Genomic DNA, 12,009 nt, shown 5'->3' on the forward strand with positions numbered 1-12,009 from the left:
TTTGTCCCACCTCACCTGGAAGAATAATATAAGAATCAGAGGGCCTCTGTGGAGAAAGTGACTACAGTTGAATACCAGAAAGAACTCTGCTTTGAAACAAATGAATTCCCCCCACAATCAGGTGGGGAAACATCATACTTTGACTTCACAGTTCCTGCCTACAGATCTCTGCCTTCCTCTTTTCATAGGCCACCGGGCTCTTCTGGTCCCATCCTTCCCACTCTCCCGTCTACTACAAAATCTCAGTTTTTAAAGTACTCATTTGTACAGATGAATCTATTTGCAGGGCAGGAATAAAGGTGTAGATGTAGAGAACAGACATGTGGACATGGGGGGATGGGGAGGGTGGGACGAACTGGGAGATTAGGTTTCACATAAGTACACTACCATCTGTAAAATAGATAGCTACTGGGAACCTGCTATATAGCACAGGGAGCTCAGCTTGGTGCTCTGTGACCACCTAGATGGGTGGGATGGGGGTGGGGTGGGAGGGAGGACAAAGAGAAAGGGGATATACGTATACATATACCTGATTCACTTCACTGTACAGCAGAAATTAACACAACATTGTAAAGAAATTATACGCAAATAAAAAAAAAATAAAGTACTCATTTGCCTCATCAAAAACTAGTATTTTCCAAGCCCAATCCACCAGAGGGCAGACAGCAGAAGCAAGAAGAACTACAGTCCTGCAGCCTGGGGAACAAAAACCACATTCACAGAAAGACAGACAAGATGAAAAGGCAGAGGGCTATGTACCAGATGAAGGAACAAGATGAAACCCCAGAAAAACAACTAAATGAAGTGGAGATAGGCAGCATTCCAGAAAAAGAATTCAGAATAATGATAGTGAAGATGATCCAGGACCTTAGAAAAAGAATGGAGGCAAAGATCGAGAAGATGCAAGAAATGTTGAACAAAGACCTACAAAAATTAAAGAACAAATAAACAGAGATGAACAATACCATAAATGAAATGAAAACTACACTACAAGGAATCAATAGCAGAATAACTGAGGCAGAAGAACGGATAAGTGACCTGGAAGACAGAATGGTAGAATTCACTGCTGTGGAAGACAATAAAGAAAAAAGAATGAAAAGAAATGAAGACAGCCTAAGAGACCTCTGGGACAACATAAAATGCAACAACATTCGCATTATAGGGGTCCCAGAAGGAGAAGAGAGAGAGAAAGGACCTGAGAAAACATATGAAGAGATTGTAGTTGAAAACTTCCCTAACATGGGAAAGGAAATAGCCACCCAAGTCCAGGAAGCACAGAGAGTCCCATACAGGATAAACCCAAGGAGAAACACGTCAAGACACATAGTAATCAAATAGGCAAAAATTAAAGACAAAGAAAAATTATTGAAAGCAGCAAGGGAAAAATGACAAAAAACATAAAAGGGAACTCCCATAAGGTAAACAGTGGATTTCTCAGCAGAAACACTACAAGCCAGAAGGGAGTGGCATGACATATTTAAAGTGATGAAAGGGAAGAACCTACAACCAAGATTACTCTACCCAGCAAGGATCTCATTCAGATTCGATGGAGAAATCAAAAGCTTTACAGACAAGCAAAAGCTGAGAGAGTTCAGCACCACCAAAGCACCTCTACAACAAATGCTAAAGGAACTTCTCTAAGTGGGAAACACAAAAGAAGAAAAGGGCCTACAAAACCAAACCCAAAACAATTAAGAAAATGGTCATAGGAAATACATGTCGATAACTACCTTAAACATGGATGGATTAAATGCTCCAACCAAAAGACACAGGCTCGCTGAATGGATACAAAAACAGGACCCATATGTATGCTGCCTACAAGAGACCCACTTCAGACCTAGGGACACATACAGACTGAAAGTGAGGGGATAGAAAAAGATATTCCATGCAAATGGAAATCAAAAGAAAGCTGGAGTTGCAATACTCATATCAGATAAAATAGACTTTAAAATAAAGAATGTTACAAGAGACAAGGAAGGACACTACATAATGATCAAGGGATCAATCCACGAAGAAGATATAACAATTATAAATATATATGCACCCAACATAGGAGCACCTCAATACATAAAGCAACTGCTAACAGCTATAAAAGAGGAAATCCACTGTAACACAATAATAGTGGGGGACTTTAACACCTCACTTACACCAATGCACAGATCATCCAAACAGAAAATTAGTAAGGAAACACAAGCTTTAAAGGACACAATAGACCAGATAGATCTACTTGATATATATAGGACATTCCATCCAAAAATAGACTACACTTTCTTCTCAAGTGCGCACGGAACATTCTCCAGGATAGATCACATCTTGGGTCACAAATCAAGCCTCAGTAAATTTTAGAAAATTGAAATCATATCAAGCTTCTTTTCTGAGCACAATGCTATGAGATTAGAAATCAATTACAGGGAAAAAAAACATAAAAAACACAAACACATGGAGGCTAAATAATACGTTACTAAATAACCAAGAGATCACTGAAGAAATCAAAGAGGAAACCAAAAAATACCTAGAGATAAATGATAATGAAAACACGACAAGACAAAACCTATGGGAGGCAGCAAAAGCAGTTCTAAGAGGGAAGTTTATAGCAATACAATCCTACATCAAGAAACAACAAACATCTCAAATAAACAATCTAACCTTACACATAAAAGAACTAGAGAAAGAAGAACAAACAAAACCCAAAGTTAGTAGAAGGAAAGAAATCATAAAGATCAGAGCAGAAATAAATGAAATAGAAACAAAGAAAACAATAGCAAACATCAATAAAACTAAAAGCTGATTCTTTGGAAGATAAACAACATTGATAAACCATCAGCCAGACTCATCAAGAAAAAGAGGGAGAGGACTCAAATCAATAAAATTAGAAATGAAAATGTAGAAGTTACAACAGACACCACAGAAATACAAAGCATCCTAAGGGACTACTACAAGCAACTCTATGCCAAAAAAAATGGATGACCTGGAAGAAATGGACAAATTCTTAGAAAGGTATAACCTTCCAAGACTGAACCAGGAAGAAATAGAAAATATGAACAGACCAATCACAAGTAATGGAAATGAAACTGTGATTAAAAATCTTCCAACAAACAAAAGCCCAGGACCAGATGGCTTCACAAGTGAACTCTACCAAACATTTAGAGAAGAGCTGACACCCATCCTTCTCAAACTCTTGAAAATAATTGTAGAGGAAGGAACACTCCCAAACTCATTCTATGAGGCCACCATCACCCTGATACCAAAACCAGACAAAGATACTACAACAAAAGAAAATTACAGACCAATATCACTCATGAATATAGATGCAAAAATCCTCAACAAAATACTAGCAAACAGGGGCTTCCCAGGTGGCACAGTGGTTGAGAGTCCGCCTGCCGATGCAGGGGAGATGGGTTTGTGCCCTGGTCCGGGACGATCCCACATGCTGCGGAGCGGCTGGGCCCGTGAGCCATGTCCGCTGAGCCTGCGCGTCCGGAGCCTGTGCTCCACAATGGGAGAGGCCACAATAGTAAGAGGCCCGCGTACCACACACACACACACAAAAACAAAAAACTAGCAAACAGAATCCAACAACACGTTAAAAGGATCATACACCATGATCAAGTGGGATTTATCCCAGGGATGCAAGGATTCTTCAATACATGCAAATCAATCAATGTGATATGCCATATTAACAAATTGAAGAAGAAAAACCATGTGATCATCTCAATAGATGTAGAGAAAGCTTTTGACAAAATTCAACCCATTTACGATAAAAACTCTCCAGAAGGTGGGCATAGAGGGAACCTATCTCAACATAATAAAGGCCATATATGACAAACCCACAGCAAACATCTTTTTTTTTTTTTTTTTTTTTTTGCTGTACACGGGCCTCTCACTGTTGTGGCCTCTCCCACTGCGGAGCACAGGCTCCAGACACACAGGCTCAGTGGCCATGGCTCACGGGCCCAGCCGCTCCGCGGCATGTGGGATCTTCCCGGACCGGGGCACAAACCCGTGTCCCCTGCATCGGCAGGTGGACTCTCAACCACTGCACCACCAGGGAAGCCCTAAACATCATTCTAAATGGTGAAAAACTGAAAGCATTTCCTCTAAGATCAGGAACAAGACAAGGATGTCCATTCTCACCACTATTATCCAACATAGTTGTGGAAGTCCTAGCTATGGCAATCAGAGAAGAAAAAGAAATAAAAGGAATACATATTGGAAAGGAAGAAGTAAAACTGTCACTGTTTGCAGATGAAATGAGACTATACATAGAGAATCCTAAAGATGCCACCAGAAAAATACTAGACCTAATCAATGAATGTGGTAAAGTTGCAGGATACAAAATTAATGCACAGAAATCTCTTGCATTCCTTCCAACAAACAAAAGCCCAGGACCAGATAGCTTCAAATAAACAATCTAACAAAATGCAAATCTCTTGCATTTTTCACTAATGATGAAAAATATGAAATAGAAATTAAGGAAACACTCCCATTTACCATTGCAACAAAAAGAATAAAATATCTAGGAATAAACCTACCTAGGGAGACAAAAGACCTGTATGCAGAAAATTATAAGACACTGATGAAAGAAATTAATGATACAAACAGATGGAGAGACATACCATGCTCTTGGATTGGAAGAATCAATATTGTGAAAATGACTATACTACTCAAAGCAATCTACAGATTCATTGCAATCCCTATCAAATTACCAATGGCATTTTTTATGGAACTAGAACAAAAAATCTTAAAATTTATATGGAGACACAAAAGACCCTGAATAGCCAAAGCAGTCTTGAGGGAAAAAAATGAAGCTGGAGGAATCAGACTCCCTGACTTCAGACTATACTACAAAGCTACAGTAATCAAGACAATATGGTACTTACACAAAAACAGAAATATAGATCAACGGAACAGGATAGAAAGCCCAGAGATAAACCCACGCACCTATGGTCATCTAATCTATGACAAAGGAGGCAAGGATATAAAATGGAGAAAAGACAGTTTCTTCAATAAGTGGTGCTGGGAAAATTGGACAGCTACATGTAAGAATGAAATTAGAACACTGCTTAACACCATACACAAAAATAAACTCAAAATGGATTAGAGATCTAAATGTAAGACTGGACAGTATAAAAATCTTAGAGGAAAACATAGGAAGAAGACTCTTTGACATAAATCACAGCAAGATCTTTTTTGATCCACCTCCTAGAGTAATGGAAATAAAAACAAAAATAAACAAACGGGACCTAATGAAACTTAAAAGTTGTTGCACAGCAAAGGAAACTACAAACAAGATGAAAAGACAACCCTCCGAATGGGAGAAAATATTTGCAAACGAATCAACGGACACAGATTTAATCTCCAAAATATATAAACAGCTCGTGCAGCTCAATATTAAAAAAAACAAACAATCCAATCCAAAAATGGGCAGAAGACCTAAACAGACATTTCTCCAAAGAAAACATACAGATGGCCAAGAAGCACATGAAAAGATGCTCAACATCACTAATTATTAGAGAAATGCAAATCAAAACTACAATGAGGTATCACCTCACACCAGTTAGAATGGGCATCATCAGAAAATCTACAAACAACAAATGCTGGAGAGGGTGTGCAGAAAAGGGAACCCTCTTGCACTCTTGGTGGGAATGTAAATTGATACAGCCACTATGGAGAACAGTATGGAGGTTCCTTAAAAAACTAAAAATAGAACTACCATATGACCCAGCAATCCCACTACTGGGCACATACCCAGAGAAAACCGTAATTCAAAAAGACACATGCACCCCAATGTTCGTTGCAGCACTGTTTACAATAGTCAGTTCATGGAAGCAACCTAAATGCCCATCCACAGAGGAATGGATAAAGAAGATGTGATACATATATACAATGGAATGTTACTCAGCCATAATAAGGAACGAAATTGGGTCATTTGTAGAGACGTGGATGGTCTAGAGACTGTCATACAGAGTGAAGTAAGTCAGAAAGAGACAAACAAATATCGTATATTAACGCATATCTGTGGAACCCAGAAAAATTGTACAGATAAAAAAGTTTGCAGGGCAGAAATTGAGACACAGATGTAGAGAACAAACGTATGGACACCAAGGGGGGGAAGTGGTGGTGGGGGTGGTGGTGGGATGAATTGGGAGACTGGGATTGACATATATGCTAATTTGTATAAAACGGATAACTAATAAGAACCTGCTGTATAAAAAAAAAAATTAAATAAAAAAAAAAGAAATTTGTGCAGATGTGAACCAGATCACAGGAACAAAGAGAAAGAAAAAACTAGCATTTTCCTAATATACACTGAAAGAAATAATTACTTAAATTAAAAAAACCCAGTTTAACTCTGGATTGCCTAAAATAATCTGTTATATCATACATGCGGAATCACTGTTTACATTTTACTAGAAGGCAAAAAATGAAGTGTTAAGTTTCTTAACATAGAAAGAAGTTACTATGTCAGCAACATTTACATCCACCCAAGTAAGGAGGCGATCGTTGTGCATTTCATCACTGGTGTCTCTCTAAGCTTTGTACCATAATTCACTACAAGAGGAGCAGCAGGGAATTCTATTCATGGTTAAGAATGTTTTTATCCTGGGGCTGGTGGTACTCCTGGGAGATGGACTCTGATGGGAAAGAGAGGACTTTCCTTTCTGCCAACTATTTTGAGAGCTGAGGAAGTCAGGTTTATGAGAAGGATACTAACCAAACACAGAACATAACTTATTCCTACATGTGAAAATACCCCAGTTTCAACAATACATAGCATATATATGACGTCTCTGCTCAGGTGTTCAGTCTTTCACAGTCTCAGTCATGTCTTTGTGGCAGGCTCCCTTCTCTTTACTGATTCTCCTAATGGGTGGAAACTTCATGAATTTCCATTTCAATAAGATTTAGAAGGTATGTAGAGCCATTTTGTTAAAATACAAACAACAACAGCAAAAACAACTACTAGTATTTCCTAAGTGCCAAGCACCATGTTAAGCGGTTCACATGGATAATCTCAGTCATCAAAACAACCCGATGATGTCAGCACCGCTATTATCCCCACACAGGTTAATTATCTCATCCAAGGTCACGGAGCCAGTAAGTGGGAGAAATAAGATTCAAAGCCAGATCTCTCTGACTCTGAGCCCAGCCTCTTCATCACTACTGAAGACTTCTGCCTACTCTTCTCTTTTATCTCCATAACTAGCAAATCATCTATAGTTAGGTGTCAGCTCTGTCACTGATCAGCTCTGAAACCTTGTGGCTCCTCCTGGTTCTAGTCCATCACTAAGTTTCCTTTTGTAGCTGAGAAAGCTATACATTAGCAAAGACGTCTAGCTGAAATTTTGTTTTACAAGTCTTACTAAATTCTTTTTCCTCTGCCCTGTGAAACAGAACAAACACATAGTCACATACCCACACTATTGCTCTGAGTGAATAATAGGTTGAAATAGCTGGAGTCCATCCAAATACAGATTTACGTCTGACTCTTGAACTTACAGTTTTCTATCTGCATAGACAAGTGTGTTTATGATAAAAAGGCTTCCATAAGTGGCAGTACTTTTCCAACTTCTAATGACTCCGAAATACATAATTAGGTAATTTTTAGTTTTCTTCTTTAAATTAAAATAGAGGCAAATATTCTTTTGGGGATATTTTAATTTGCCTTAGGCTATCTTACTTCACAGAGGGAGCTACAAATGGGCAAGAGGGAAATAATAAATATGCTATAACACATCTGTATCTATTATAGAGAAACAGGAAAAATGAGTAAGATTTCCTGGCACAGTAGAAAGAACCAGGGAGAATGCAGAATCAGGATTCCTGGGTTCACATCCCTCTTCTGCTACTGGTGACCCTGAGAAACTCACCAACCTAAGCTTTATCTTCCTCACTCAGATCATTGCCAAGATCCCTGACTCGGGGGCAAGATATAAAGTGATAGAAATGCACATTAAATGTAAATTAAAATCTCATCTCTCACAATTCTTACTTGGTACTTTCAGCCCATCCCATCAACCTGGTGTTGGAATAGACTTACATCCTGTGCCATGCCAAGAGCATAAAGGAGTTTCTGTCTCTACTATAAAGCACCCAGGCTAAGGGATGTGGAAAATTTTCTTTCTTTAAAACCGACAGGGTTGGCTGGGTGACTGAAGCAAAACACAGGGGTGGTCAAAGCCCTTTATTAGTATAATACTCCATATCCATACCTCTGAATAACCAAGGCAGCTCTTTTAAAAAATCGCCAATGTCATTGCTTAAACAATGTTAGCTAAAATTAGTATTTGAGTCGTGGGTTTTTAATTTGTTAGCACAGTGTTCCTAGACATGAATTCCAAATCTATAGAGACTTGAAAGAAATTTAATTAAAGGATTGAAGATAACATTAGTTACAATACTATAATAGCTACAATGGCTGTAATTCTCAAAATTGTATTGGATGATCCTGAAATAAGATAGCTTTTCAATCATATGCATTACCAACAGTTCCCTAAGAATTATTAATCATATCATGTTTGCCATGATGAATTAATTTAGCGACACAGTGATATCTGTACATATTAATATGAAGGATGTCACTTCAATAGATTACATTATTTGAAATGAGGACACACATATTAATCTATATGTTCTCTGAGTTAGTAATTACCTTTTACTACCAGGTTTCCAGTACTGCTAGCAGTTCCAAAATGGTTAGTGGCTATGCAGGTATAACTTCCAGCATCTGATTTAGTCACATTGATGATTCTGAGGCTTCCATCTTCAGAAATGGTAATTCTGAAATCAAAGCAAATAAACCCAAAATGGTAAGTTTATCCCATATGACCAACTGGAAATTATTTCTGTCATTCTGTCATTTTCAAACTATTAAATCATGGCTACATCACTTGACAGCTTCATCTTTAGGATATTCGTCTACATACACATGATTAGGATGCATGACTTAGTACTCTTAATACTTTTCTTGCTAATATGGTCTCAACAGTCTGTTGGAATAACTATTAGAAAAAGGAGACTCGTTGTAACCATTCTCTCTCTTCGACAGCTCTAACCACATTATGCAGAGAGAAGGCTTACTGTAGATCACCGTTAGTCTTAAAACTGCTGAAGAATAAGAAAAAATAAATCCCTTGATGGGCCACTTTTTGCATTTTCATTGAAAGTGTTTTCTTCTAGATGAGAAGGCTTAAATTAAATGAGTTATTATTATGCATATTTCTTTCTGAAATATGTCAGACAATACACTTTTAAAAAGATGCAAAAACTGAACTTAAAAAATTAAAATATTCCACAACACGGTATGACTTTGGCAAAATAGCAAATGTAGATGGCGCATCTCAGGGCCCACAATTAGGGACAAATATCTGCTACCAGGGGGGAAGTGTCACTTTCCCTGACAGACACAAAACTGGAACAGGAAGGATTCGAGAGGACCCTGTTTTAAACTTGACTACAGCTGAAGGGAGAGATGCAAGGATGAATAAGACACACAGCATGGCTTAGAGGCTAGCTGGAGAAATAAGAAAGGTACACAGATGGCCCATTCAAGGTAAATGCCTGTTGAATCTTCACTGTATCTTTCAAATCTACCCACTTCTGTCTATCTCTTCTGCTCCCTCTTTTTCACCCAACCCTTCACGACAGCCTCTTAAATGATCTATTTCTACGCCTGCCCCTCAAACGCATTCTTCAGTCAGTGGCCAGGGAATCTTTTAAAATATAGATCAGACTACGTCACCCCCCAGGCTTAAAGATCCTTCTTTGGCTCTGAGTTGCACTCAGAAGACATTCTTTCCTAGAACCTACAAAGCCTAAGGGATCTGGCCTTTGCCCTTCTCTAGCCTACTTTATTTCACCTTAATCTTTCTACCCTTCGGTGAACTCTAGTCACACTGGCCTTCTGCAAGTTCTTAGAGTATCTGAACCCCTTTCTCACCTCAGGACCTTTCTGTTTGCTGTTCTGTCTGCCTTGATATCAGGGCATAGCTCTCACGTTCATACCCTCTCAGGACCTCAAGCTGTCCCTTATAGACTTTTCCTGACTCACATTTCTAAAGTGAATTTCCCTTTTCCTGTTATTCTCTTTTCCTGCAGCCACTTTATTTCCTCCCATTCAACACAATCCAGAAGTTTCGTTGACTAGTTAACTGTCCTATCACATGGAATATCAGCTTCTCTGAGGGCAGGGACTGTGTTTGCTTGAGGACTCAATCTCCTGGATCTAGTACACAGGACCGACATGTAGTAGATGCCCTGTAAGCATCTGTTAAGTGACGGAGTGAATGAGTAAATAAATATCATAAAAGAAAAATCAATATTATGTTATAGGAATTCAGAGTCACTGAACCACTTGGCAGTAGTTCCAACCTTAACAGAGTCCTTTACAAAAGGACTAGGATGGGCACAGCTTTACTTAATAGAATTTTGGCTAACAGTTTAAAATCAAGGGAAGGTTTAGATGCACTGGGTTGCAAATGCTGCATATACTTTTCTCAAAGGCTCTTAGGGATAGAGAATTGACAGCCTTCCTGACGACCCACTCCAGGTTCTATGATTTAGGCTGATGAGACAGTACGACGGTGTGAGAACTCTACAAAGGATGTTGGCATCAGAAGGATGGGTGTTCAAATTCCAGTTCTATCAGCTCTAGCTGTGTGACTGGACGGAGGCAACTTGCTTAACTTTTTCAGTTTTAGCTTCCTCATCTATAGAATAGAGCTCGTAGCACCAATCTTCTAGGATGACAGTAAAAACTTATGTAAGAGGGTCAGTGAGATTCCTGGTATTTATTAGGTAGTAGTTCTCTTTTATCTTCAAAACTGTCCTCTTATTTAATCATTGGTATATATGGGGAAAATGGGACCCCATTCTCTTAATATAGTTATTAAATCATCCTGCTTCATGCACTCCACCTATCACATGTGACAACCTGAAGGCAATATACGAATTAACCGGGTCATCCCAAATCAATGTACAGGATACAGACAAGGAGGCCCTTTGTTCATTTACACCATAGATATACACATAACACTTGCACAATAAAGAACGTACGATACCCCATTAGCCAAAGAGCAGAATGTACTTACAAAAATAGAGTGGTGATGAATTCCTAATTACCTCAATAATCACAAAAATAGCTTTAAAGGAATTAATCATATTCCCATTTACAAAATAATTTGCTGGACACTGTGAAATGTTGGCATACGAGAACTCAATAAGGAAGGTGACAGACATTTGTGTTTTCGACATGGAGTCTACTTCCACGAAGTAACACAGGCCTACGGTGTATTAAACGCTCTGAGGGGTGAGCTGACTCTTTCAAAGCACCAAATTTATACCATTTAAAATTCCCCAAACCTAAAAAGCCTGTATCACACTGCATACTGTATAATGCCAAAGGATATGAATAAGGAAACAAGCACAGGATTTGTCATCAGATGACCTGGGTCCTAGCCTTTACCCTGATACTTGCTAAGTGTATGACCTGTGGCCAAATGACTTATGCTCCAAGACAAAAAGGTTTCTCACTACTGACATTTTGGACCAGAGAAGTCTTTGTCCTGGGGAGGATGTTTAACAGCATCTTTATCTTCTACCCACTGTACTCCAGTAGCTCTGCCCCTCCTCCCAAGTCGTGACAAACAAAAATATCTCCCAAATGTTCCCTGGGGGCAAAATCACCCCAAGTTGAGAGCCACTGATCTACACCAGTCTTTATTTTTTAATGACACAGGATACTATGATGATGATCTTATACAATAGATAATATACGTGAAAGTTTCTATTAACTGTAAAGTGCTGTATACATGTTTTTCCCAGTGTCATTTCCATCCGTGCATCCCTAATTTTGGTATTTCCATTGCACAAAAGGCACCCAACATATTGTGGCTACTCAGCTATGGGACCCAGCTAGCTCTTCACAACCTCTCACAAGGCTCTTCTTTCCCTTTATGGAAATCCATTGTTTCCTCAAAACTTCCCTGTCCAATTTCCTATGGGTCTCAT

General features: G+C 38.8%; 1 protein-coding gene across 6 annotated transcripts in view; it reads right to left on the reverse strand.

Annotated features, from left to right (window-relative positions):
* CNTN4 (contactin 4) overlaps nt 1-12,009 on the reverse strand; it is a 962,626-nt gene that overhangs the window by 70,080 nt on the left and 880,537 nt on the right. For all 6 annotated transcript variants that reach the window (XM_082847221.1, XM_082847220.1, XM_082847222.1 and 3 more), the window contains one exon: nt 8,654-8,781. In XM_082847221.1, coding sequence (XP_082703347.1) covers nt 8,654-8,781 — 128 coding nt within the window. The remainder of the gene's footprint in view (nt 1-8,653; nt 8,782-12,009) is intronic.

The sequence above is a fragment of the Leucopleurus acutus genome (genome assembly GCF_964270905.1).
Source record: "Leucopleurus acutus genome assembly, chromosome: 10".
Taxonomy (NCBI): domain Eukaryota; kingdom Metazoa; phylum Chordata; class Mammalia; order Artiodactyla; family Delphinidae; genus Leucopleurus; species Leucopleurus acutus.